Here is a 26,960-nt window from a genome sequence, read left to right as displayed (position 1 = left end):
AGAACGATGGACAGATCAGGCCTTATAAGAAGAACAAGCACTCGCTATCCTAGGGTCGAGAAACTACTGCGCTTACCCGACTCTGTCAACTCTTGACGCATAGAGCTTCCGGTGCATAATAACTATAAACGCTTTTTTTATAAGAATGGTGTAAATCCATTTCATCATGGATATTCTCAACTTTTTTGGGAAAATCATCCTGAAATATTCTTACAGCATTCTTAGGTTAGGATCCTAATTCAGACTAGATTTAACATTTAGTACATACGTCTCAAGCATAAAATAGCATTTTTGTGAAAGGAGTGAGCCTTACATGCTGGTAAATGGCAATTTATAATTGAAAATTCTCTAAAAATGACAGACATTCTTAGCTTGAGTAGAAAAATTCCATTAAAGGTGATATTCTTAGCATATTCTTAATATATAATTTTTGGCCATTTTCATCATGGAGATTCTTATAAAAAAGTGTATCCTTATAAAAAAACACGTGTACTCTAAGTTAGCTTGATGGGATTTGAAGAGGGTTACAAACATAAGACCAACTTTGGAACGTTTATTTTTCATAGGTTGGTGGATGAACAGCTGTTTTCCAATCAATCTGAATGGTCGTTACCGATCGAACGGAGGTGTACCATCATCGTCTCAAGGGATCATTTGGGAAGAATTTGCAGGTCCTGTTGAATCTCTCAAAGAAACGCTAATCATGATGAGAAGTAAAAAAGAAGAATCGTTTGAATCAATTTCAATCGATTGATGAATCGATTGAATCGTTTTCAATCGATGATTGATCATTATTATTACACTTGAGTGTATCTTAAAATATTTTATTATGTATTTGTTATTTATGTATTTATGTAAGCAAGTTCCTTGATGTAAGTGAGCCGTGATTAGATAAGATATCCTATCTAGGTCACATGAAATTCATTACCATAGAATTTCAGCGTTTGACCAATCAGAAACGTCGCGGATAACAATAGCAATAACTTTTTTTACTTGGAAAAAGCTTAAAGCACTCCATCTTACCCTTCGAGCTTTACAGAAATTTGTGATTTGTACTCTTATCTTCACAAACGCACAATGGCAAACTTCTATTGACTAGAGTTGTTGAAGGTTTTGTTTTACTATATTAGTGTTCCATTTTCATATCAGACACATATTTCATATTGGGACAGTGTCTACCTATTGTTATATTGTACTGATATAAAAAAAAAATTTCTTTTCTTCTTTCTGACCAATCTTGCTATCTTGCCAATTCGAAAAAGCTTGTAAATTGAAATTGACGAGTAAGCAAACAATTTCACTCTTATTTAAAAACGAAACCTTTAAGATAAATTCGTGTTATATATAGTAATATAGGTGTTATGTGATAATGCAATAAGTGTATGTTACAATATAATGTTAGTTCGTACAATGGCTTTTAGTTTTCCTTACCATACATTATTTCTTAAATTCAGTCGTCCACTCGTCTAAAAGTTATTATAACTGTGAAAATTAAAATAACTGCGCTTCAGCAATTCAAACTGAATTTATGTATTTGCACTTTTGAAGACGGTAGAGTGACTGAAGCGTTTTGGAATAACCCACAGTTCTGACTCGCAATATCGAGGACGGGAAAGGTGCTGATTAACCGTCGTCCTCAGTTGTTCAGGATCTAGTCAAATTAGAACCTTACCGTCTCCGTCGCAGAAAAGCACACATACTTAAACTCGGGAAAATAAATAAAAAATGACCAAATTACACGCGAAGCTGTACGATGACGAGCCAAAACTCAAACATGCTCTCGCCTCGCCTATAAAGCATTGAATTTCGATGTTTCCCATTAGGGAAGATAATTCAACCTGGGCAATCCTGCTTAATTATCAAATATGCTTTGAAGCTGTTCAAACAATCGGGAATGTCTAATCCAATCTAGAAGCACTTAAAGAGGACAAAATAGGTTAAAATGAAACCTTTTCGGGAGTTTCTCCCGATTCGGAACCATAGTTTTGCCTGTTCGAGAAGTTCCTCCCGATTTGGAAGAATCTTTTCGACTGAAGGACTCGTCCAATTGTGATTGTAAATAGTTTTGATTTGGAAAGTCTTGGAAATTATACCAGTACTTCAACACAGTTTGCACTTAGATCTTTGCTAAAACTAGATATGTTACCTTGAATTTTAACTTTAATTTTCTATTTCGCGATACTTTTTCGATTTGTTCTTTTATTTTTACCGGACCCGACTCACCCTAAAAATAAAGTGTATCCAGATATAATTGGCAATGGAAACAAGAATTCCTGTAACTTTTGATTGTCAAATATAATTGTGAAATTTTTTTTTGCTTCTTTTAGAGAATCAAAAGTGCTATATTTGAATGTATTTTTAGTTGAAAAATTCGCGATTTTTAGTTGAAAAATTCGCGATTGTAAAAATTGAGCTTCTACTTATGCTACAACGTTCATTTTTAGTAGTTTTCTCTTTCCCATTACGAATTAGTGCTTCTAGGATGCTTTAATTTGTGACATTTGACAAAAGGACACTTGTACTTTTCGAGGAGCTTGACCCGTATAACGTTAGACTAGTATAGTCGTTGAATGAAAAAAATTACACCGGAAAATTTTACTAGAGTGGTAAAATCGGGAAACCGTATCTAGAACGATATTGATATTCTCAAATTTCAAAGTTATTTTCCTTCTCTCTCGCGCGCTAATTCTCGTGTGAACGTTTTTCCGATTATACCTAGCCAGTATCCGATTTTGTTGCGCGCGGTAAATAACAGACTTGTTTACAAGTCTAGTATAACGTGCATGTCTTTTTTAGTTGGTACTGTACACTAACTAAATTTTTTAGTTTATATGATCTTTAACAGTACTACACGTCATATTTTCAAGAGTTCGGATACGGTCGTGGCCTATACTATAAAACGATAACCAGAAATTCTGAATTGAGTTATGGTTTTGATACCTTAAAAAGCTTATAGTGTAGAAGGGTCTCGACCCCCTTAACCCCATATTTATATTTGTATAGTATATTTCTTCGATACTCGAAGAGCTGTGCATTTTTTCTGATAGTGGATTGTTTTTATAAAGAAAAGTGTCTAATAGCTTTTTTATTTTTTTTCAAGTCTTTATAATAGTGTTCATAGTTTCTCCTTATAGAATAAATATGTTTTCATTATACCATTTTTATTTTGTCCAGTTATGTCTTATGTGTTTCATTGTATCAATGGGGTTTCAATGTTCATTGATTAGTTTTTGATGGCATACCGGATAAGTGGGATGGGGGAACCTGGGAACCTAAAGTGGGAAACTAAATGAACACCTGAAAAGTGGGATGGGGGAACCTAAAGTGGGAACCTAAATGAACACCTGAAAAGTGGGATGGGGGAACCTAAGTGGGAACCTAAATGAACACCTGAAAAGTGGGATGGGGGAACCTAAGTGGGAACCTAAATGAACACCTTTAAAGTGGGATGGGGGAACCTAAGTGGGAACCTAAATGAACACCGGAAAAGTGGGATGGGGGAACCTAAGTGGGAACCTAAATGAACACCTGAAAAGTGGGATGGGGGAACCTAAGTGGGAACCTAAATGAACACCGGAAAAGTGGGATGGGGGAACCTAAAGTGGGAACCTAAATTTTTATTTTTATTATTTTTTTTTTTTATTATTATTTTTTTTTTATAGCAATATATTTCGCAGGTCTATTGACCTCTATGAAACAGAACTTTTGATTTTACATTTTATAAAGTTTTTTCTCCCTTTCTTTTATCAAACGCTCTTTGAAGACTTGTAAGGATGGTGCTTCAACAATATCTTCTTCTAGATCATTCCAAGGTTTCACACTTCTGTGAAAAAGAGAGTTGCTTTGGTAGCCTCTCATACCGTCATTAGCAAAGTTCCTTTGAAGCTCGTAATCATGCTGACGTCGTGGGCGTGTTCGAGGAGTAAATTTCTCTAATCTTATAGACTCGTCATAAATGTGGAGGTTCTTGAAAACTTCCACCATATCACCAACTTGCCGCCTGGTCTTTACGTTAGGTAGATTGATGAGTCGTAGCCGATCTTCGTATGAGTAGTTTCTATAGCAACTAACTAGCCTAGTAGCTCTTCGTTGGACGCCCTCAATTGCTTTGACATGTTTGATTAGCCTTGGAGACCATACTACATGTGCATATTCCAAATGGGGTCTGACAAATGCAATGAAAAGCGTTCGAAACATATCTGGTGAGAGAAATTCGAAGCTCCTGCTAATCAAGCCAACGATAGAGTTAGCTTTCTTGATTTTACTGAATATATGGGCTTCAAAGGTCAGGTCACTATCGATTATCACTCCTAGATCTTTTTCTTGGTCAACTTGTTCTAGAACAGATCCTGCTATGGTATAGGGATGGACATATTTGATGTTCCAAAATTTACCCAGTGTTAAAACATGACACTTGTTCGGATGAAATTCTAAAAGCCAGTCCTTTGACCAAATTTTAAACCCTTAGAGTGAACTTATTCTCATTTTTGCTCATTTCCACCCTTACAGTGTACTTTGGGAAGCTTGGAAAAAAGGGCCGCACGTACGGTAGGTCGTTTACCTTGAGTGCCCCCCCCCCCGTGGATCTATGCCTATGTGTATTGAAACGTGGCAAGCCGTGCAATATGTTCTATTTTACTATCAAACATTTTTAATTAATGAAGTGTATTCACACGCTGTACTGTTTGGTTGGTACAGAAAGAAAAACGAGCTAGAATCCGTTAAATGCTAAGCGACCCCAGCCCTGACCCGAAAATTGGAGCTGCTAATAAAAAACAATGTGTATTGCATCAAGAGTGAACAAAAACTAGATCATAAATAATGTTTTACTAGATTCTGTATTCAAGCAAATTAGATCCGTGCAAAAGAAAGAAGAGGCTCTAAGTTATCCATCGAGCTATGAACGAACTTCTAATTCCTTTTAGATTTGAAGATATGACGGTTTAAAGTTTAAAGTTTAAAGTCAATTTAAGTCAATTTACTAAAAAGAACCTTTCAAAAAGATGCACTATAAAACTGCTGATAAATAAACATGCTTTTTTGAGCTAATTGAATAAATAAATTCCCTTTGTTTTATTTTCAACATTATTGTTTGGAACCGTAATGTAAAAAGTAAATAACTGGTGTTCTTATTATGATAAAAGGTTTTTTCTTTCATTGCATATAATATCTTTCTTATCTTTATGTATTTGTTTTTAAAGAAAAATATTTCAATTCTATTAATAATTAAACAACTTAGGTTCCCACTTAGGTTCCCCCATCCCACTTTTCAGGTGTTCATTTAGGTTCCCACTTAGGTTCCCCCGTCCCACTTTTCAGGTGTTTCATTTAGGTTCCCACTTAGGTTCCCCCATCCCACTTTTTCAGGTGTTCATTTAGGTTCCCACTTAGGTTCCCCCCCCCATCCCACTTTTCCGGTGTTCATTTAGGTTCCCACTTAGGTTCCCCATCCCACTTTTCCGGTGTTCATTTAGGTTCCCACTTAGGTTCCCCATCCCACTTTTCCGGTGTTCATTTAGGTTCCCACTTAGGTTCCCCCATCCCACTTTTCAGGTGTTCACTTAGGTTCCCACTTAGGTTCCCCCATCCCACTTTTCAGGTGTTCATTTAGGTTCCCACTTTAGGTTCCCCCATCCCACTTTTCCGGTGTTCATTTAGGTTCCCACTTTAGGTTCCCAGGTTCCCCCATCCCACTTATCCGGTATGCCGTTTTTGATAACCAGGTAGGTCCATAAAAGTTTTAAATGAAAATTTCCGGTATTCCGGAAAACGCGATCTACTGCATTCAATTATCATCTTCTTGTTCTTCTTTTTATATTTTTCAGGTGTAATACAACTAAAGAAACTTCGAAATGATTGCAGTGTATTTCTGGTCCCAAAAGCTGTCAAAAATTTGACCAAAACCTTCTACAGGATGAGTGAGTTAATCCAGGCTATTTCTCTATTGGACTTTTGCAGAAAAAAATTTAACCCCCACTGTTGATAGGATATTGATTTTTCGTATTGAACCACTTGGATATCCTTCTTTATTATTAAAGACCCCTTGATATCCAGTCTTAAAAGATATGCTCAACCGCCTGGATATCCTCTCTTATAAAGATGCTTATCCCCTAGATATGGTTTTTACGGGGGGAGGGGCACGGACTATTTCTGGAAAAGCCCATTTCCATCTCAACCAGTTAATTTTAGTTAAGGCTCGACTGCTCTTATTTTCTTTTCTCGCTATTAGCCTTTACTTATTCACAAGTTAACTTATAGGATAGTATTGAGCTTTTTTGGGCCTCATACTCTATTTTTACTGATTTGACCCTAAGTTTGCGCAAAGTCAAGCAATTCAAGACTTGGGATTGTTCTTGAATTGTTCTCATAAAAAAGATGTATAGCCATTCCCCTGCCTCTCCAAGTTATCGGGTTTTGGCAATGTTAATTTTTGTTCCAGGATAAAAAGATATGTACATGCTTTTTTTTATAAGAATACACTTTATAGGAATGTCTATGATGAAAATGGCCAAAAAATTTTATGATGCTAAATATATCACTATCATAGAACTTGGCTGCTCAAGCTAAGAATGCCATTTTATGCATGAGACGTATATTCTAAATGTTAAATCTGAAGTCTGAATTAGGATCCTAACCTAAGAATGCTGTAAGAATATTTTAGGATGATTATCCCAGTTAAGAATATCCATGATGAAATGGATTTACACCAATCTTATAAAAAAAAGCGTGTATCGTAAATAAATGTGTGTAGGTTAAAAACTTCGATATTCCTATATTTGAGGGGTTGTTTTTTTAGAAACTGGCTAAGCTTGTCTGGAATATCAACCACGCACTTACACATTTTTTGTGTTCCATATGGATTTTTATTTCACCTTTGCTCTGAAAAAGACATTCTCCTTTTAAAAAATGAGGGATTTTAAAACCAGAAGGTTCCCAGTTCCAATCCCCGCTCCTTCCAATGTTCTGTTCATTTCCCAGATAGCCGAGCCGGCTGACGTGGAAAACAATTGAGTCAAAGATTATTTGGGCTATCTGCAATCAGCGCCGAAATATATTGGGAATTTTGGGTATTTTAACGTTTTTCAGAATTTAAAGGTCGGGCGGGAATTGCAGTTTCAGTAGTTCCACTTTGCTTCATTGGATTTTTCGATTTGAGAGGGGTTAAGTGGCTTCCAGGCTACATTCCCAGCCTTATTGGAACATTTTTTAGCTTTTAGATCCTGAGATACTAAGGTCCTAGGACTTAAGTCTTATGCTGAAACTCTATCTTCCAAACTGTACTTCAATAAGCACTTAAAAATCACTTGCGGTTTTAAAGTTTGGAGGGAATTCCCCTTTTGTGCCAAATATTTCGAGCAAGATTGTAGATTACTTGGATATCTTTTGTGTTTTTCAGTTATCTATGGATTAGGAGTGCTGGTGGCATTTACGTTACTGGTGTTCATCATGTATTACGAATTCAATATGAGAGAGGAATGGGAGAAGAAGCATTCCAAGTATATCAGGTAGGTAGCTAATTATTGATGACATTGTTGCAACCTTTTCGACCGTAGTCGCGCGGTCGGGCGCGTGTCACACGATTTTTTAATTATCCCCCTAAACTCGATCCAATCCTTTTTTGACACATTTTTCTATTGCCTATAGGTGCGAAAAAAGGACTGAGACGGTTTTAGTGGGATAAAGCGGACAAAAAAATGCCCGCGCGGCAATTGGTGGCTAAGGTCGAAAAGGTGTATAAACACCGGGTGTGTTTATGTATTCGTTCCCTGGTAAACATTAATTGTCTGATCAGCTAAAACAAAAACATGATCCTCACTAATCGCAAGTGATTTTCCAAAATTATTTTTCTCTTTAGAAAGGGAATCAATGTCTTCTGATAGCTCTTGAATATCTGATTTCATAGAATAACATTCTACTGTGATACTTCGTTCAATGGCAATAAGAAATGCAAAAACATAAATTTTCCATAGGACTAACATATTGTTACTGGTACTTAAGGCTTGGGGACACGAGAAGTTTTTTTCGCGTTGGTGCAATGCAATATGCTCCATCTCACCAACCTGAAACGCTTTCTCGTGTCTCCACCCCATTTTTCTTTCTACCAATAAAAGTGAGATCGACAACATAACATTTAATAACATTTGTGTGTCTCTCACTTTTGTCCCTGGGACACTTGCATTGCACCAACGCGAAAAAACTTCGCGTGTCCCCAAGCCTTTACTCAAACAAATCATATATAAACAATTGGAAACACATAATTTAATTGCTTTCAGTACTCGTAGATTAAGCTTTCAAGGAAGAAAATTTGCAGATGAAGCTTTTGTTTATCATTTTAAGAGACCGCAAGAAGCACAATTATAACTTTTTAAAAACACAGTTTCCTTGTGAATGTTCACAAGATTTGAGAATCTTCTCCAATAATCAATTCGTGATAGAGACTGTAAACCCCTCACAACTGGAAAAGGGAGTAGAATGGCTAAATTTTGTGTGTTGGTTTACAGTTTTCTGAAGGTAACCATCCGGGGTTATGTTTGCGAGAAGACGGGTCCGAACCAAAAAATCGAAAATCGACCCTTAGAGAGAGGAAGAATTACCGTTTTGGGACACTTAAAGAGACTTTTCTCAAAACTTTTTTCAATTTTAGCTCGATTTTTATCCAAATTTTGGAAAATCACGATCCTCTGAGAGAAAAAATTTTGAATTTCGTGATTTCGGAACCTTACACGATTTTTTTATAATGTTTTTTTGTACCCCTTTGAGAGATTTTCGAGGGTGGCTCGCACATACCCGGCAACCATATCGCTAATGCCAAGCCACCAAGCTTACCCTAGTCTTCATATTGAGAAAAATAGAATATTCCTGAGATTCTCTGAGCTGATATATTGACTCTCATCGTTATGACGAAAACAATGATTATTTTTCACACTACTTTTAGGTGCAGACTTGAAACTGTAAGCCTTCCAACATCTCTTTCCAAAGAATGTATTCCGCCTGACAAATCAAGATTGCTTTGTCTTCATTGCTATATTTTGTTGTTACTCCTCATGTCACTTCTTACGAGCTCGTGGACATGGACATTTGGAACACTAAAGATCTGGAAGAAAGCTTGGAAAAGGTGAGTGATGCTGATTTTGATTTTACACTTATTCGTATAAACCCTCTTGCCTGTTTTCTTACTGTTTTTTTTTTGCCTTAACTCTCTAATACTTCAAACCAACCCCCCTGCTGTGCTTATAATTGGACATTTTTCAAGCGAATCAGAGGTTTGTTAGTTAGAAATTCCACCCGTTAAAAGCGTAAAAATGTTTTGGAAAACTTTTAGAGAAGAAAATCTTTTGTTTGAATTCTGTCTGAGACTTCTTGAAATCTCAATTTTCTATTAGACATTTGGAAACAGATAAAGCTAAAGAACGTTTGCAATTTCAAAGGGCGTGGTACCGACGTATTAACAGCAAGAAAATACAGTGAGTTTTTTTCCTGTTTACTTTACTCTGATTTCTACGGAACTAGAAGGAGTTAACGAATTTTGTATATTGATGTTATGATATGCTGTTTTTGGGGTGGAAAAAGGAAAATTGTGTCGAATTTCGTGGTCTTCGGACTCTTTTGGCCACCCCAGAAATAAAGTTGACTCTCTGATTACATCTTCAAGGAACCAAAAATTAATTCGAATTACAGAGAGTAGACCAATGCTTTAGTTCGAATTAAAGAAAGATTTGAGTAACAGAGATTCGAATTAGAGAGAGCTGACTGTATTGTCAGTTTAGCGCTGTTGGACAAAATTCAACAAACAAAAACGACTCGATTTTTTACTTTTAGGCCGTTTCTACCACCAATCAACCCTCAAAACCCATTGGAGGAAAACAAAATCAAATTCATGCAACCTGACAAAAGGCTTTCGTTGCCCGACAATTTATTCGTCTCCACTCACCAAGGTGATAAAAAGAACCGACGACATTCCGACGACATTCGATCAGTTGTCGAACTATTTTCCATACGTCGAAACACCATGTGTAGCCTGAATTCCGTCATCTCGAACGAGGTCAGTCTAAAGCCAGTTCATTCTATACAATCTTTTGGGCATCTGTCGATCGCTCATAATATACCCTCAAACAGAGGCGCTCCCACAAATCTAACAGTCATTCAAGTCTATCAAAACCCGACAAATACCGACGAACTACAACGTCAGTTTCTAAATAAACCACAAACGACGAATTTGACGAGTGACGAAATTCGGCATATACGAGACAGGCTTTATACACCACTGACAACTGCACACAAAGATAGCATAATAGCGGACTGTTTACCGTACAACCGGACGGACTTAGAGCCGGACTTAATCTCAAGTGCAGTTGAATTGAGACAAAGTGTTAGAAATCATGAACTTTATAACTCGATTGAATTGATTGAGTCATTAAGTATCCATAGTACGAAAATTTGAGATAGTGCACCCCTGTATAGAATTGTAATATGAAGATATCTAATCCACAGATCCAGAACTATACTCCGAACTTACTCAATAGATTAACAATTTCGCTACAGAGGACCTGGTCAATGCAGTAGCTTCAGGCGGGGGAGGGGGTATTTAACTCCCTTTTTAGAAAGTGATCTGTTTCTAAAACTGACTATTTTCGTTTCTCTTTATCTGAACAAATTCTTTGAGTTTTTAGTTCTAAGGGAAGAAATATTTGCGCAAATTAATTTTGCGGCTCACAGCTTTAAATTTGGAAGTCTCGGTCAGTTTCATTTTGCGGTTGAGAGAGCTTTTTGTTTATAAAATGGCCTATCTTGCCATTAATAGACCATTTTAGAGGTGTTTTTTTAAATCCTGTGAATATTTGTGTTTCGCTGAATTTAATTTCGTGGATTTGTCAAAAAAGTGCGAAATTAAATTCTGCGAAAATTTATTCCCGCGAAAATGCTTCACGCGGTACAATACCGAATCTCGGGAAGTTAGATCTCAATGAGTTGGTTGGCAATGGTCAATTCGCTTACCCTGAGTATCAGAGGTTAAGTTTTCAAAGAATATATTAACCTCGGAAGACCAATAATAGGAATTTTATCGCGCATGTGTCAATCTAATCACTGTAGAAAGAATCAAAGATGAAGAGCAAATATTACCTTATTAATGTCTAGCAGACTGTATCAGTATGCAGTTTACTATTTATATGAATTCCCCAGAAACCTCCAGGTGTAATCGAAGTGAGTTTCTTTCAAAATAAATCTTTTACATGATCCCCAAATGTATAACAGTAATTACTAAGCTATTGATTATGGAAATGTCACTTTTAATTGAATCGAAATAATAGACAGACTTTATGTTATGATTCTCTATCACTGACTCTTTTTAAAAAGCATTGATGATATTTTTTGTTGTATTTTCAACGACAGGAATAAAAATATCAACTTTGAACTTCATCCAAGATCTTAAATGGTCGTCATGGTTACTTTTGTCTTCGTTGATTGCGCGATGAATCTCTATTCGTCGGCACAGCGTCAATATATGATTTTGACCTGTGCTTTTCATGGTACAATTCGCTACTTGTTAAAATGAATCGGCATAATATTTTTTGAATCAATATTATTTCTATGTTTTTTTTTTCCTTTTCCGTGGAGACATCCTGTATCTTTTTCATTGGGCCACCCCCACAGTCAAAAATTGAACCTCCTTGACAATTCATTCAGTGTTACTATGTCACTTTCAACACAAAATCAAAATAGTTCAATATTGAAAGGTTGAATCAAAATTATACAATAAAGTTTCACAATCATATGTTTTAAGTTGAATCGATGAAACTACATTTCACATGAAATTATTTTCAGTCATCTTCATCAATATTATTCTTATTTAAAACAAAATCAACTTATTTTTTCGATCACTGACAGGTTCAATTGGGAATGAATGTAAACTAACCTCGTTTCGTTAACGTACGTTTTTAGCGTGTTTTTAATTCGTGAATTAAATAATGGTTTTCTGCTCGTCAAATATATTCATGAATGAAATATTATTTAAATGTTTTGTTTTTACATAAGTGTTCCCGTTTCATATCAGACACATATTTCATATCGGGACAGCGTCTTCCTTCCTTTTGTTATGTTATGCTGGTATAAGCAAAAAATATTTTTTTCCTCTTTCAGACCAATCTTGCTCCTCATTTGTGTCAATCCAATTCGAAAAAGCTTAGTTAAAATTGATCAGTAAGCAAACGGTATCACTCTAAACAAGACCTTTAAAGTAAAAAAATAAGAAAGAGTTGAAAGCGAAGATTCAAAATGAAGAAGACAATTACAATTAGTGAAGTTCAAATCATAGTTTATTTTTTTGTTTCTTCTTCATCATTCATCTTTGTTTTTCAGGTCTTTGATATTAACACTCCACTCACAAATTTCCTTTCAACCAATTCATTCTCATTTGAATTCTTTTTGATATCATTTAAAAAAAAACAATAAATGAACGTCAAACGTCATCACTTTGAAAAAAATTCTCAAAAATAATGACGTCTAAAAACGCTGTTTTCTGCTGTTTTTTGGGGTCAATCACTTGTTAGCTTTGTATCATAACTTTATATTGAGTAAATATTTTAGTGAAATTTCTTCACAGTGACGACCTCTTAAATCAAAGAATCTCTCCAGTGAAAATGAAAGTTATGGCGCTTCTCTAAAAGATCTTCATTTTTTTCTTCTTCATTTTCATCTTCGTTTTCAGAATTTTTTTAAAAACTTTTTTATTTCAAATTGTTCCACTCACAAATATCTCTCCAACGATACCAAATTTATAAAGATTGAAGAATTCCTTCAAAAGTTATAGGTAAAAGAAAAAAGAGTGCACACTTATCGTGAATAGACTTTAATTACTTCCAAACTATTCAATTCTTTTGAAATTTGAATATTGCATCTAAGTGCACCTAGCTCCTTTTTCCATATCTTTCATTCAAATCACTTTGTAGTGAGTACATAGATGGCGTTTAAGTGCGCTAAACGCACTTAGGCGCAATTTTTTACATAAGTGAGTACCAAGCTTAAGGGAGCTCTTGATGTTTCTTTTTGTTATGTACCCTTTTTATTTGTTTTTGAAATTTTATTATTCTAAACTTAACTTCTAAACTTAGCGGGCTAATCTTTTTTCGTTTTCTTTACTTTACTTTACTTTACTTTAAAAGCTACGAAGTGATGTAAAGGCTCTAGACGAACATTCATAATACATGAAGTGTAGACATCTGGTACATGCTAAATATTATTTGACAATGATGCTGTATCTAACATTCAACCTACACGCTATCACGGTTTTACAGTTAATACTAACATTTACTCACACGTTTGCATCAAACCAAACATATATGTGGCAATCGACAAACATCACCAGACAACAAACACATGTACAGTATATGCGATTCAAGAAATTAACTCGTGGATATAAGGTATGGGCTACACTCGGTAGACATATCGATTGTAATTTCAGTGGCTCCTCTAAAATGGAATGTGCTGATACTTGTATGAGAAAACCAATGTGTGTTACCTGGACATGGCGAGAACATTATGGGTTATGTCGCTGTTCTGCCGAAGTATACCGTGTCTCTCCTACTTACATTTTACAGGATAACCAATTTGATGCTTATGAAATTTGGGTAAGTTTATATTTATAATCTTTAAAGCAAATAATATATGCATTTAGAGGGTTTTATGACTTCGGGCTAACTCCAGTAATGTCTCCCACCACACTACTCCTCCTCGCTGATTTTTGTTTTCGATTTCTGACCATGGAGACTTTCATTGATGTTTCTGAGTGACTTTAGTGATTTTGAACGAATTTTGAAATTTTCAACAATTTGGACCCAGAAGGGGTTTGAACCTGCAAACAGAAAGTTTCCTTGTGCAGTAGTCCGATGCTCTACCGTTCGACTACAAGACCACTGTAGATAACGATAGTATAGTTTACTGATCCAATATATGGCAATAGTTCAAACCCTACCAGAGAACTTAAAATGCCTCAAAAGTGTACTCTCGGGAGCTCTAACCCTGATCCTAACTCATCAATAACCAACCCTAAACTTAACTAAAAGAAATGAAATAATTTTGGGAGACATAATAGGATTTAGTCATGAATAAATTACTTTGGGATTGTAAAATTTGGCACATGATACCCTAGATAAGGTCGTTTGTGAAATTCTGTCAATCAAGCGACCAAGTTTGCCCAGAACAAAGATGTAAATATAAGGTAGACCAGGTCGATCTGGGGGGTCTGCGTCCCCCAAGAGGTGAAAAATATTTGATGGTGGTTTTGGGTTGCTAAGATGCTATATTTTCAGGAATGAGACGGTAAATAGGCTGTTAAGGGGGGCTAACTAAAATGGTAAGCTAGGTAAGTGGGGGTGTTTTTAGCCAAAATACCAATTTGTAAGGGATTTTGCTTGAGACTTGAAACACCATGGTAACTTAGAAGTGCGATTCTGCACTATCTAAAAATCTTTATTGCTTGAAACTTTCCAAATATGTTACAAATAGGTAAAATAAAATTTTGAAAAAAGAAAAATTCAAAAATATTTACCAGGGGGTTCTGTACCAAAGAAAACAGGGGGTAAAAAACGAAAAAAACCCCCAAAATCGTATTTTTTCAGTAGAAAAGTGGTCATAGGCAAACGAAAAACTGTTTATGATACTTCAAAGGTTATGTGGTGATAGATCGTGATTGCTCTCATCATAATATCAGGATTAACTATCCACTGGGGGCTTAATTCTTTATTTTCAGGGGGTAAAACTTGCAAAAATACTCATTTTTTGACCAAAATTCAAATTTTTGAGCTAATGTCTCGCGATTAACCCCTCAAACAGTCTACAACTATGAAAATTCCCAATAAAAAGCCTTTAAACTAATAAATTTATCTGTTTCTAGGTTAGAAAGTTTCAAAATATCTCAAAATCGGGGGTAAAATGTCTTAAAATATTAAATTTTTACAAAATATCACAATTTTTTAAAAATTAAAATCAATTTTTGGACAAAAAAACAAAATCATAAGTCATAACCAGTTTTCTTGATTTTAGGGCGAAAATTGCAAAAACACCTTCTTTTCGACAAAAACTGGTAGTCCATAAGACTTTCAAATCGGCTAAAAGTAACAGCTTTCTATGAAAAATATACTGAGACAACGTAATAAAAAAGTCTATCATAATATCAATAGCTTTAGAATTATCCATAATAAACCAATCATAGCGATGTCAAATTAAACAACAACAAATCTTACACCTTCATATTATTTAGTTCTCGTCGTCATCCTCAGCTGATCTCTTCATCTTCGTCTTCATCCGATTCGTCGTCGGAAATTTCATCTTCTCCAACTTCAGCTTCTTCGCTGTTGTAGGTCGCATCACAAAGTATCTCCTCAACTTTAAGGGGAAAGATTACCTCGTCAACCCAAATTGTAGATCCGTCGTTCGACCAACCACTTTCTGTAATATCTCCTTGTTAACCAACTTATTAATGATGATTTCCAAAGTTTGCTAACGTAGTTTGCCTTCTTCGAGTGGAGAATCAAAATTGACTGAGACGGAGGAAGCATGGCCATATCGATAATTTTTCTGCTTTTGGTGTACTTCTTTTCAAACATTTTTGCTCTCGCTACGTTGACTGATGTTTCTTTAGGATAACCATAAAGGGCGCAGACGAATCGTTCCAAATAATTTTGAGTTTCTTCTTCCAAATTCCATGATTCTCCCAAGCGGCGAAAAGCTTCCACGAAATTTCTATTCTTCTTCATTTTATTGAAGCAGGTTGATTTTCCTTCTTTGAAGAATAATGATTATATGTAATCGTTTCCTGTAAAGGCGTGGAAACCACTCAAAGATGTTTTGTACTTGACAGCATCTTTGCCAAGGTTGCCTGTCCAAAACCCTTTCCGTGTCTTCCCTTTGCCGTAGTCAAGATAGATTTTGGTTGGACTTAGAAGACATGCTGCAAGAACAAAGATGTCAGTGTCTGCAGATGGAGATCTTAAGATTACTTTCGCTTCGGGATTTTCTTTCAGGACATGACTGCAGTGAGGGGTGACCTTTGAGTCAGCTTCCTCTTGATCAGATGACAAATTCTCTGAAATAGTGACACCCGTTCGACTAAGACAATACGTAACACCTTCTTGAGAAAAATAGACCTTCGAACAATTTGTGGTCTGCAATACTCTCTGATAATTACTTCTCATTACTTCTGACATCAGCTCAACCAATTTTGTTTTGTTTTCAACATTCCTCATGAAGTCTCCGAAGTCATAGGGAAATATCGATTCCTTGGATGCGATCATAACTTTTTGATCTTTACCACGCTCATTACGTTCATCACCTTTGATCGAATTGGATCTGTATGTGTCAGCAACAATATCAATACGGTTGTACCATTTTGGCAGGTCTCCAATGAATTTCGTCATAGTCCAAATAGCAGCAATCAGGTCAATGACAAAGGACTTATCTTTCTTCTTGATAGACTTCAGTGAAACATCTGATCTAGGATCTTTCTAGTTGTCGTATCTGCAACCAGTAGTTTCATTAGCCTGCTTTTTGGTGTTTCACGTTTTTGGTGTTTTCCATTTCCATGTGCAAGACTGAGAGGTGCAGGAGCCAATGGGTAGACAAGAGCTGATGGAATATCAATTGCGCGTTCATTTCTAATTGAAAACGAAAGAAGGGTACCAATGATATCCCGATTTACTTCTATTATTGTATTTGCAAAATATTGACATTTAATGACTGATGTTGAATATGTCTTGAATATGTAGATAGGAACTCGGCTCAATCTGTCTTTCTTTGGATTTCCTTTGACACTTGACTGCTCAAATTCGTCTCGCATTCTCTTCCCGTCTTCTTCTATTTTCAAAATCTTGCTTGCAAACGATTCCTCAACCATTTCCCCAGAGAAGAAAAGTTGTATAGCCCCTCCAGACCTAAATCAAAAGGATTGATGTATTTCCCTTTCACCACCTGAAAAATTTTTGTCACATGCTTTTCACTGGCAAGAATCTTGGACGGTCTCATAGGCTTGTATTTATCACATAATCTTAAAGTGCCAGCCATCTTTTTTAATTCAGAGGTTGTTTTAGCTATGTCAGCTCGATTCAAACACCATTTTAGAACTGCGTCCTTTTTGTTCGCAAAAAACTTGATTCCACCTGAAAATGACGAATTTTTCTGTAGTAACCCTTCTATTTGATTTATCTCCAGTGATCAAACGCGAGGTAAATACATATTGATTTTGATTGGGAAAGATTTCATATTGAACCTAATTCCCTATTAATGTAATTATTTATCTGAGGTTTTAGCATCGCGGTTGATCGACTGTTCTCCACGCTGATCTGTGGAAGGATAAGCTGATTGAGCTTGGACAGAAATTCCAGACATTTTGAAGGTCTCTGTCAAGCCAGGGTATCGCAGATCAATCTCCTTCATTACACGTTTTTTTTTTTATGAACGTCAAAAATTTTCGAAGCCTTCAGATGTTCTTAGTTTTTTGAATTTGAAGCCTAAAAATGTTCTTAAAATGTTCTTATTTTCAGCATTTTTTGAGCATTTTGATGTAATTTCTTAAGAAAATGCATGTTTTTAAGTCTCCAAAGCCTTAGAATGTTCTTAGAATGTTCTTAAATTTTTGGGCCTCGAAGCCTTATGTTCTTATATAGTTTGTTCTTATAAAAAAAAACGTGTATTTGGACATACCACAAGACATATCTTGCATAGTTGGTTTTGTTAAATGCAAAATAGAAAGGCAACATCTCATCCCACGCAAGGCAGCATCTCATCCCACGCTTGCAATCTCATCTCGAAGTTGTTTGTTTGGACGGCTGTGTGAATCTTGTGCTGAATTCTCACGATGTTCAGGTGTACCATCCAAAACTAGGCTGTTTTGCCGACTTTCCAATCTCGAACATCTTGACCGTAGCGCTCGTATCTTTGTAAGAATTCGTTCCAATTCGGAGGTATCATGCTGTCAAAGCTCTCAGGGTCAGAACTGATGTCGTACAAACAATCGGGCACTTTCGGAGCTTTTTGAAATAAAACTCACGCAACCCACGCACTTAAACATGATAACTTAAACACGGCACTTTTCAGAGATTCTTTTAACAAAAATGTTACAAAATTTACATTACAAACGTTTTGAATAACTGAAAACACTCTCTAGATTAGATTGAAAATCCAACGTAACACATTGTGTAATGAGATAAGGCTGATTATTGCTGATAATTAGATATAAATTGGTCACAAAAGGTTTCTAGATCTATAAAGGTGTCATATTTTTCTTTCGATTAAACTGACTACAACCAAATTTGAGCCTAATTGGTGTAATTCTGATTTGTGTGAACCGCACTGTCATTAAAGTCTCTTTGGTAGTCTTTAATTTTGAAAAAAAGTGATTTTTTTGTAAAGATCTAACATTTTTGGACATTTTACCCCGGATTTGAGGTATTTTGAAATTTTCTAACTTAAAAACTGATAAATTTATTAGTTTAAAGGCTTTTTATTGGGAATTTTAATAGTTTTAGACTGTTTGAGGGGTTAATCGCGAGACATTAGCTCAAAAATTTGAATTTTGGTCAAAAAATGAGTATTTTTTGCAATTTTTACCCCCTGAAAATAAAGAATTAAGCCCCCAGTGGATAGTTAATCCTGATATTATGATGAGAGCAATCACGATCTATCACCACATAACCTTTGAAGTATCATAAACAGTTTTTCGTTTGCGTAGGACCACTTTTCTGCTGAAAAAATACGATTTTGGGGGTTTTTTTCGTGTTTTACCCCCTGTTTTCTTTGGTACAGAACCCCCTGGTAAATATTTTTGAATTTTCTTTTTTCAAAATGTTATTTTACCTATTTGTAACATATTTGGAAAGTTTCAAGCAATAACGATTTTTAGATAGTGCAGAATCGCACTTCTAAGTTACCATGGTGTTTCAAGTCTCAAGCAAAATCCCTTACAAATTGGTATTTTGGCTAAAAAACCCCCCACTTACCTAGCTTACCATTTTAGTTAGCCCCCTTAACAGCCTATTTACCGTCTCATTCCTGAAAATATAGCATCTTAGCAACCCAAAACCACCATCAAACATTTTTCACCTCTTGGGGGACGCAGACCCCCCAGATCGACCTGGTCTAAGGATAGAAAGTTAGATAGACATTTTACAAATTACGGCACGTTTTGAAATTATTGCCATGATGATTAACTCCCAGCGGATTTTATTACAACTACTTATTCTTTTCATAAAAAACCATTTAATGTCTCCAGGGATGTGATCACCATGGTAATTGTTTGAATACGAGGCAAGTGATGTTCGTGACGTAATTTATGAAAAGGTCTATTATGGAATTTTTTCGTTTCAGAATCCCTGTATGCAGAATGCATTGTTATGTGAACATGGAAGTATTTGCTCACCGAACCGCTTGACTAAAACATATCAATGTCTCCATTGTTTCCCTCCATACACTGGCAAACATTGCAATGAAACTGGTAATTATTATTATTGATATGCGTAAGCCAAGATTACGTCGTTTTTCATATCGAAAACACTGGAATTTTACCCCTGAGTGTTACACGTTTTTTTTTTAAGAAAAACGAGGTTCAGAATGCCTAAAAACTAAGAAACATGCTGAGGCTGAGAATGAGAAAATAAAATTTTTTAATTCGTTTTTTAAGAGCTTTGCAAACAAAACAAATGTTTTTTATTTCTTTCCATGAAAAATAGGCTGTCAATCTAATCACTGTAGAAAGAATTCAACAAAGATGAAGGGCAAATATTACCATATTAATGTCTAGCAGACTGTATTAATATACATATTTACTATTGACGAATTCCTCAGAAATCTCCAAGTGTAATTGAAATTGGTTTCTTTCAAAAAAATCTTCTACATGATTCCCAAATGTATAACAGTAATTACTAAGTTATTTATTATGGTAATGTTACTTTAATGGAATCGAAATAATTGACCAAATCTTTTTGTTACGATTCTTGACTCTTTTTAAAAGGCGTTGATGACATTTTTAAGTTGTGTTTTCAATGACGCGAAAAAAATAATATCAACTTTGAACTTAATCCAAGATCTTAAATGGTCGTCATGGTTACTTTTCTCTGCCTTGATTGCGCGCTGAATAGAATCCGGATGGTCGGCACCGGGCGATGTATGATTTCAGCCTGTGCTTTCACAGTAAAGATTGGCTCCACTCATTTACCTTGAGTGCCACCCCCCCCTCCCCACGGTTTTATCCCGTGGAATCGAAAACTTCGGTTTCTCTGTGTAAATTAATTACAATTTAAGATTTAACCAATGCTGGGCTACATATTACCATCTAGTAGGGGGAAATTTGTTCGTTTTTTTGAGGTCGCTCGATTTTTTTAGTCAAAGCACTTGTTATACATTTTTGGAAAGCTAAGGGGTAGGGGAATCAAAATAACTTGGGTGCCAATTTTGTTTCGGACACTTTGGTATGATTTTCGGACAAATACGACGGTCTCGGGCAAAAATCATAGGGTGAAAAAATAATGAAAATTTCAGCTTGAGAAAACGGAGACCTGTTATATATTTTTGGAAAGCTCTCAAAAAATTAAGATTAGTGATATATTGCGAGTATAGGTGATTTCAGTACCTAACTCGAGATATTGAGCTACCAAAAGCGCTAAAACTGGACAAAACAGCTGTTTCTGGCTGAAAAACACTGAAAAACACTGTTTTTAAGGATTAAAATCTCGAGTTAGGTAAAGAAATCACCTATACTCGCAATATATCACTAATCTTAATTTTTTGAGAGCTTTCCAAAAATATACAACAGGTCTCCGTTTTCTCAAGTTAAAATTTTCACTAATTTTTCACCCTATGATTTTTGCCCGAGACTGTCGTATTTGTCCGAAAATCACACCAAAGTGTCCGAAACAAAATTGGCACCTAAGTTATTTTGATTCCCCTACCCCTTAGCTTTCCAAAAATGTATAACAAGTGCTTTGACTAAAAAAATCGAGCGATTTTACAAATTTCCCCCTACTAATCCTTCATTTTAAACATAAAACCTCAAAGGCCAGAAATTTGAAGTTATCTCTTGTGTAGACTGTAGCAATGCTGGTTTAATTTTCTTGATTATTTTGTCATTTCTTCTCCCTCTCTCTTTGAGGCGGCCGGTCGGGCAAGGGACGCCAAACCGGGTTCTAGACTTTTCAACCTTTCCTTTTCTGCTATACTTAACTATATGGTTAGACTTTGTGCCTATGTTTTAATTTCTTTCTTCTTGTTAAGCTGACAGGTGACTCTAGAGTGGCAGGAGATGCTTAATCAAGCTAGCGCACCTGATCTCAAACTTCGGTCTTCAGCTTATCACTTCCTTTTGTGTCTTGTGCATTCCTTTTGTTTTTTACTTTTTGGACCTACCCCGGTGGGGTGGAGGTCCTATAAATTAACCCATGTTCGTTAGTTAGTTAGTACGTTAGTTACCAACTTTTCTCGAGATTGGCTCATTTAATTTTTCTGATTTTTTGCACAAAGGTGTTACTATAAACCCTCGAATGTGACGGAGCCCGATTTTCGAAAAAAAAAATTTTCCGGCCGGTAGAACCGGAAATGTCCCGAAAAAAGCGGTTTTTTGAGATTTTCTCGAGATTTTATCATTAGTTTTTTGCGATTTTTTGCACATAGATGCACATTAGTACTGCCGAAAAGGTGTCGAAAACCGCTTGCCGAAAAAAAAAATTTTCCGGTCTGTAGAACCGGAAATGTGCCGGAAATCGTCGTTTTTTCACATTTCCGTCACATTTTTTCAACTTATTTTAATTGTTTCTTTACAGAAAATGTTCTTTAGATGATGCCCAAAACTTAGCATCGTTTGATTTCCAAAAAAATCATCCTTTGAGTCCGGAACTCCTTAAAAATCGCCGGAACAGCCGAAAACCGGCGTAAAATGGTTTTCCTTCATTTTTTCAACTTATACTCGACAGATTTTCATGATTTTTTGCACAATGATGTAAAATGCCAATGCCCAAAATGTGACAGAGCCCAATTTTCCGAAAAGAAATTTTTCCGGCCGCTAGAACCGGAAATGTCCCGAAAAAAGCGGTTTTTTGAGATTTTCTCGAGATTTTCTCATTAGTTTTTTGCGATTTTTTGCACATAGATGCACATTAGTACTGCCGAAAAGGTGTTTCTTAATTGCTTTCTCCGTTCCAATAGATATATAAATCGAAATTTAAAATTATACATTACTTCCATTAAATTCTAATTATTCGTTTTATAAATAGGTAGGTCCATTAAAGTATTACTTGTTTTATTTCTTTCTTCATTGGGTTTTTATTACAGATTGTCATGGTTAGTCGCTAGTTTGTATCTTCTTCAGTGTATATAACTTCACTATATTTCTTTTTTTAAGGTCCATCGATACCCTCGACGATTTCGCAAGGTAAGATAAAAAAGGGTGCGACAATTTCGTTGCTCCGAGGAAAATAGAGATCTTTCAGGCTTTTGGTGGGTTGTTTAACGAAAGAAAATATTATTATTATTCTAGACGTCTATTGGTAAATTTTGAACTTTGAAATCTATTTTTTTTAAATGCAATGTAAAGATACATCCAGGTTTCCTTGTGAAAAGGGAAGGTCTTTGTGGGGTTTTTATGCATGATCGTTGATCTTGAAAATGTTATCTTAAATCGTTTTTGGTTGGTTTTATGTTCTATCCACAACAGGGTGTCCGGAAAAAAGTATCGAGCTGAAACACAACTATGAGTAAAAATAATTTATGTGTATGTTCACAAAGTTGTATTTTAAGGCTTGGGGACACGAGAAGTTTTTTTTCACGTTTGTGCAATGCAACATGCGGGAACATGCTCCATCCCACCAACACAAGAAAAAAGTGCTTGTCCTATGGTTTCTTTTTTTGTTCATGGGACAAAAAGTGAGGGAAATACCTAAAAGACACGCTGATTTTGTCCCAAAAAGAAGATTCGAATCAATTTTGCTCCATTGTCCCAGGGACAAGAAAGAAAGAAAAATGGGGTTGAGACACGAAAAAGCGTTTCAGGTTGGTGGGATGGTGTCCCCAAGCCTTTAAGTTCCCCCTCCTTTTTTGAAGATGTATATTTTGTCCAACAAAGGATTTTTAAAAAAGGTTATCGATTAATGCCTTTTAGAAAACAAACTTTTCTATATAATAAGGCTGTGATTTCTCATATTTCGGCGTGGATCATCACAAACTTATCTCCACAATAATATTTTCAAACTCGATGCTTTTTTCCAGACAGCATGTACAATCTGGATAACGTTTTTTTACAAACTCTTTATTTTCATTGTTTTTAAAAGTAGAAAAAAACTTTTTCAAAAGTCGTTTTTAAACTATTATCCAATTGACAGTGAGCTGATTTCACAAAATTCGTTTACCAAATCAATCATCTATTTTTAAGACATTTTACTTGGTAAAAACGCTTCCTGTATTGCTTTGAAAGAACATTTCAATATACCAAACGGTTTGCAACAATACACAATACATCCATGGAGAGACCAACGAAAAATTCATATAAAATGTTCAGGTTCGGAAGATAATTACATTTACTTTGAAGGAAGAATATTGTTCCAATTTTTGTAAATTTTAGGTAGACTCGCTAATTTTTTTTCCAAAGCTATTTCGCGAGATTTTATTTTATTTCAAGTATCATTTCATCAGATAGATATGCAGTTCTTTAAGGAACTAAAAATTTGATTCGAATTACAGAGAGTAATTTCAGGAAAACTCGAATGATAAGAATTTGAATTAGAACGAGTTGACTGTATGTCTACACTTTTCTGAAACTTTTAAACTAGCTGATATATTTTCTTTTTCTTTTTAAAATCAGGAAAAGTTATGAGATTTACCCGACTAGACACAAGAGACCAAGCTCCAGTGAAGGAACTAAAAGCTGCGTCAATGGAAGATGGTCTTGTGCTTGAGAATAATTATCGTGCGCATGCGTCCTTTCTACGCATGGCTAAAATACTAATGAACTTTGAAACCATACGCATGAAATGTGTTCGAAACACAACAGAATTAGTTTCACTGGGCAACAAAAGACAAGCTTCTGATGCCGATTTCAATGTTATACGATATTTCTCAGGAGAAAGTGATAGCCGACCTGTGGAGACGACAAGTAGTTGGAGATCCAGGCTGAATGGGGTGTGGGATGATTACCCAATTGATGCAGTCGACGACCTGTTATCTGCTGACAATGTTGAAAAAGAATATCGACCTTTCAAAGATATTTATATAGGTAATGATGGTTTAAAAATGACATTCACAAATGAATCACAACAATGCTTTGGTCCTGAAGGCGATTTTAACCATTATTTACTCGAAGTTTATTGATGAGAAATGGAAACATATTTCCGACAGAATAATGACCTTTCAAAGATATTTATATAGGTAATGATGATTTAAAAATGACATTCACCAATGAATCGCAACAATGTTTTGGTCCTGAAGGCGATTTTAACCATTATTTACTCGAAGTTTATTGATGAGAAATGGAAACATATTTCTGAAAGAATATCGACCTTTCAAAGATATTTATATAGGTAATGATGGTTTAAAAATGACAGTATGATACTGGTCCGAACTTCCTATATCTGTAACCGAAAAATGAATCGATTTTAGACACCGAAGTTTTTGCTTTCGTTTAGGTACTCGGTATCGTACTTTTGTGAGGGAGATTAATACCAATGAAGTATAAGCCCGAAGGGCTAGAAGAGAATCTTTGACCTGTCTCAGGCAAGAAAAAGTGAAGCCTTAAAATGGGCGCTGCATTTTTGACGACGGGTTGAATGTAGCAGTCCTTTTGTTTTCTAGTGATATTTTTTTTCGAAATTTAGTGGTAAATTTTAGTTTCAATCAGCCACGTGTGTAAAAACCAGGTGGCTGGCGCAATTTTGGTAGGATTTGTTGGCTTCAAATCCTACCAAGGAGATTCACTTCTATTTCATTCAATTCATTGGTTAATAATTTGGGCCATTAATGGATCTTTTTCGGAGGGGGGGTTATTATTTTTAGCTGATCACTGAAATTATTCTTCAATTTAATTATGTTTTCTAAGACTGTACATTTTTGTTCTTACATTTACAATTTTTCATCTTTGGAAGAAACTGAGCATAATTTTAGCCAAAACAACTAAGTAACTATTTTTCCAATTGAATTAAACTTCAATTAATTAAGTATATCTTCTTCCGCAAAAGGCACATTGAAAGGCATAGAAATTCTGCTCAGTTCCTGAAATACACACGTAAGAGATATTATGTATTAAAAATATTTTTGTCTTATATTTTAAAATTGTTCAAAATATTCAACGTTTTTTTCTGTGAATGGATTCATTCATTTCTCAATCTTGTATACGATTATCGGATTTTGTTTTGTTTTTCTCCGGCTCCACCAACAACTCGCATCCAAGCGGGTACACAACGTTTAAGTAACATTCATCTTGCGTCCATAACATCCCAAACAACGTCAAATAAACGTCATGCTCCAGCTCAAATAACGATAACGGATCATGTCGGAAAAATATCGTATTCAAAGGCTCGAAAGCTGTTGCAAGTTAAGTTTTTCTGCTCACATTTTTTCGCCGCCTTTCTTCATTACACACCGTCGGGGTCGGAATTATCAATTTCGTTTTTGTTGATTGTTGATTGTTGCAAATTCATATAATTTGTTTGTTGTTGTTGTGTTAGAGTGTTTTCTTTAGATTCCACCTTTCAACATGTTAACGAATTCTGAAAAATAATAATGGCGACAAAAATATATATTCAGATATTAATTTTGATAACATGGTGGATAAATTTTGTGAACAGATCTATAGAAGAGTATACTGGTGGATAACTTGAACCAGAGAAAAGAAAGAATCGGATTATGTATATTCTACCCTTGGATAAGCATCAAATTGACTCCGTATGGACAAAAATTTGTCTTTGGACATGTTTAGAATTTTTCAAAACCACTGTATTTTTGTGTATCTTCAATAACAAAGTAGGTGTCTTAGAGTCGACAAAGCCTTTAAATGTTCTTATAACTTACTCATGATATTCAGTCATCGATTGTTCTTATAAAAACGTGTAAAATTTCAGTGACATGAGGTTTGTCATAAACATATTACAATTTTATTGATGAAAATTTCCCAACCACCCAACCAAAGTTTCGAGATAAAAGCGAGTTGAAAGTTCGATAGTAGCATAAGCCTGATACATACCTTATACTCAGTGACTAAATGGAATGAGTATTTCTTATCTGTAATGTTGAACACAGGAAATTCACTTCTTGATGAGTTATGCTTATGCTAAATAATAACTTGTTGTTTTTGTATGAAAAAAATGCACGCATGCGATGTAAAAAGCTTCCTGATTTGTCTCGATCAATTCGAATTACATAATAAACATATTGTGGTTTTGATTGAATCAGTTAGAAAACCTTGTTCACATGTATTCATTCATGAACTATTCAACAAGACAATATTTTTTTTTTTATTTAAATCTCTTTTATCACCATTAGATTTGGTATAATACTTTACTGTGTCCCACAACTGCGACGTCAATAAAAAGAAAATCCACGGCAAAAAAGAAAACACTCGCGGCAAAAAGAAAATCTTTACGGCAAATAAGAAAACTCTCACGGCAAAAAGAAAACTTTCACGGCAAAAAAGAAAAGCCACGACAAATAGAAAAGTTCACGGCAAAAAGAAAAAGCGTTCACGCAGAAAGAAAATGGGCCAGCCAGGAAGGATTTTGTCAGTCAGCAGGGGACTTGTCAACCGGTTTTCCTTGCAACTATACTGAACTGATGTGGGAGTCAGATCAATGAGTTCAGGTTCATCCCTTTGGGATCCCTTTTGATAACATTTTCATACCTAACAAAGATACTTCGAGATATCCCGATGTTTTCAGCCACACAAAAATAGAAAATTTTAGACTCATTTGTTGCAATAAACAGACTGAACCTTTATA

At 35.3% G+C, this 26,960-nt stretch overlaps 3 protein-coding genes across 4 annotated transcripts in view; 2 read left to right on the top strand and 1 right to left on the bottom strand.

The window, feature by feature from the left end:
• The window catches only part of LOC136799311 (protein smoothened-like), a 36,547-nt gene extending 23,321 nt beyond the window's left edge, over positions 1–13,226 (top strand). The window contains exons 6-11 of one of the 2 annotated variants that reach the window (XM_067056119.1): positions 5,826–5,918; positions 7,397–7,505; positions 8,936–9,115; positions 9,384–9,464; positions 9,820–10,042; positions 13,161–13,226. In XM_067056119.1, coding sequence (XP_066912220.1) covers positions 5,826–5,918; positions 7,397–7,505; positions 8,936–9,115; positions 9,384–9,464; positions 9,820–10,042; positions 13,161–13,199 — 725 coding nt within the window. In that variant the 3' untranslated portion in view covers positions 13,200–13,226. Of the gene's footprint in view, positions 1–5,825; positions 5,919–7,396; positions 7,506–8,935; positions 9,116–9,383; positions 9,465–9,819; positions 10,540–13,160 lie in introns of those variants that run through there. The other variant, XM_067056050.1, reaches the window with a different exon arrangement.
• Positions 1–26,245, bottom strand: part of LOC136815450 (uncharacterized protein MCAP_0864-like) — a gene marked incomplete in the record, with an annotated part of 74,246 nt that extends 48,001 nt beyond the window's left edge. Inside the window, 1 exon segment of the mRNA XM_067072234.1 lies at positions 26,210–26,245.
• Positions 13,245–25,132, top strand: LOC136799767 (uncharacterized). Its single transcript, XM_067056511.1, has 5 exons — positions 13,245–13,625; positions 19,357–19,483; positions 22,382–22,411; positions 23,408–23,533; positions 23,837–25,132. The coding sequence occupies exons 1-5, from the start codon at positions 13,245–13,247 to the stop codon at positions 24,340–24,342; spliced, it is 1,170 nt and encodes a 389-aa protein (XP_066912612.1). The 3' UTR covers positions 24,343–25,132.
• Positions 26,246–26,960: the final 715 nt, after the last annotated feature.

This window comes from Clytia hemisphaerica, unplaced genomic scaffold (genome assembly GCF_902728285.1).
Source record: "Clytia hemisphaerica strain Z4C2 unplaced genomic scaffold, Clytia hemisphaerica genome assembly, whole genome shotgun sequence".
NCBI lineage: Eukaryota > Metazoa > Cnidaria > Hydrozoa > Leptothecata > Clytiidae > Clytia > Clytia hemisphaerica.
This window is presented reverse-complemented; position numbering and strand designations above follow the sequence as displayed.

Excerpts from the sequence above, each read along its gene's own strand:
- LOC136799767 (XM_067056511.1), top strand. The coding sequence starts at position 13,245 with ATGATGCTGTATCTAACATTCAACCTACACGCTATCACGGTTTTACAG. Across the intron at positions 22,412-23,407 it reads ACCCTCGACGATTTCGCAAG|ACATTTTACTTGGTAAAAAC; the intron begins GTAAGATAAAAA and ends TCTATTTTTAAG. Across the intron at positions 23,534-23,836 it reads AATTCATATAAAATGTTCAG|GAAAAGTTATGAGATTTACC; the intron begins GTTCGGAAGATA and ends TTTTAAAATCAG.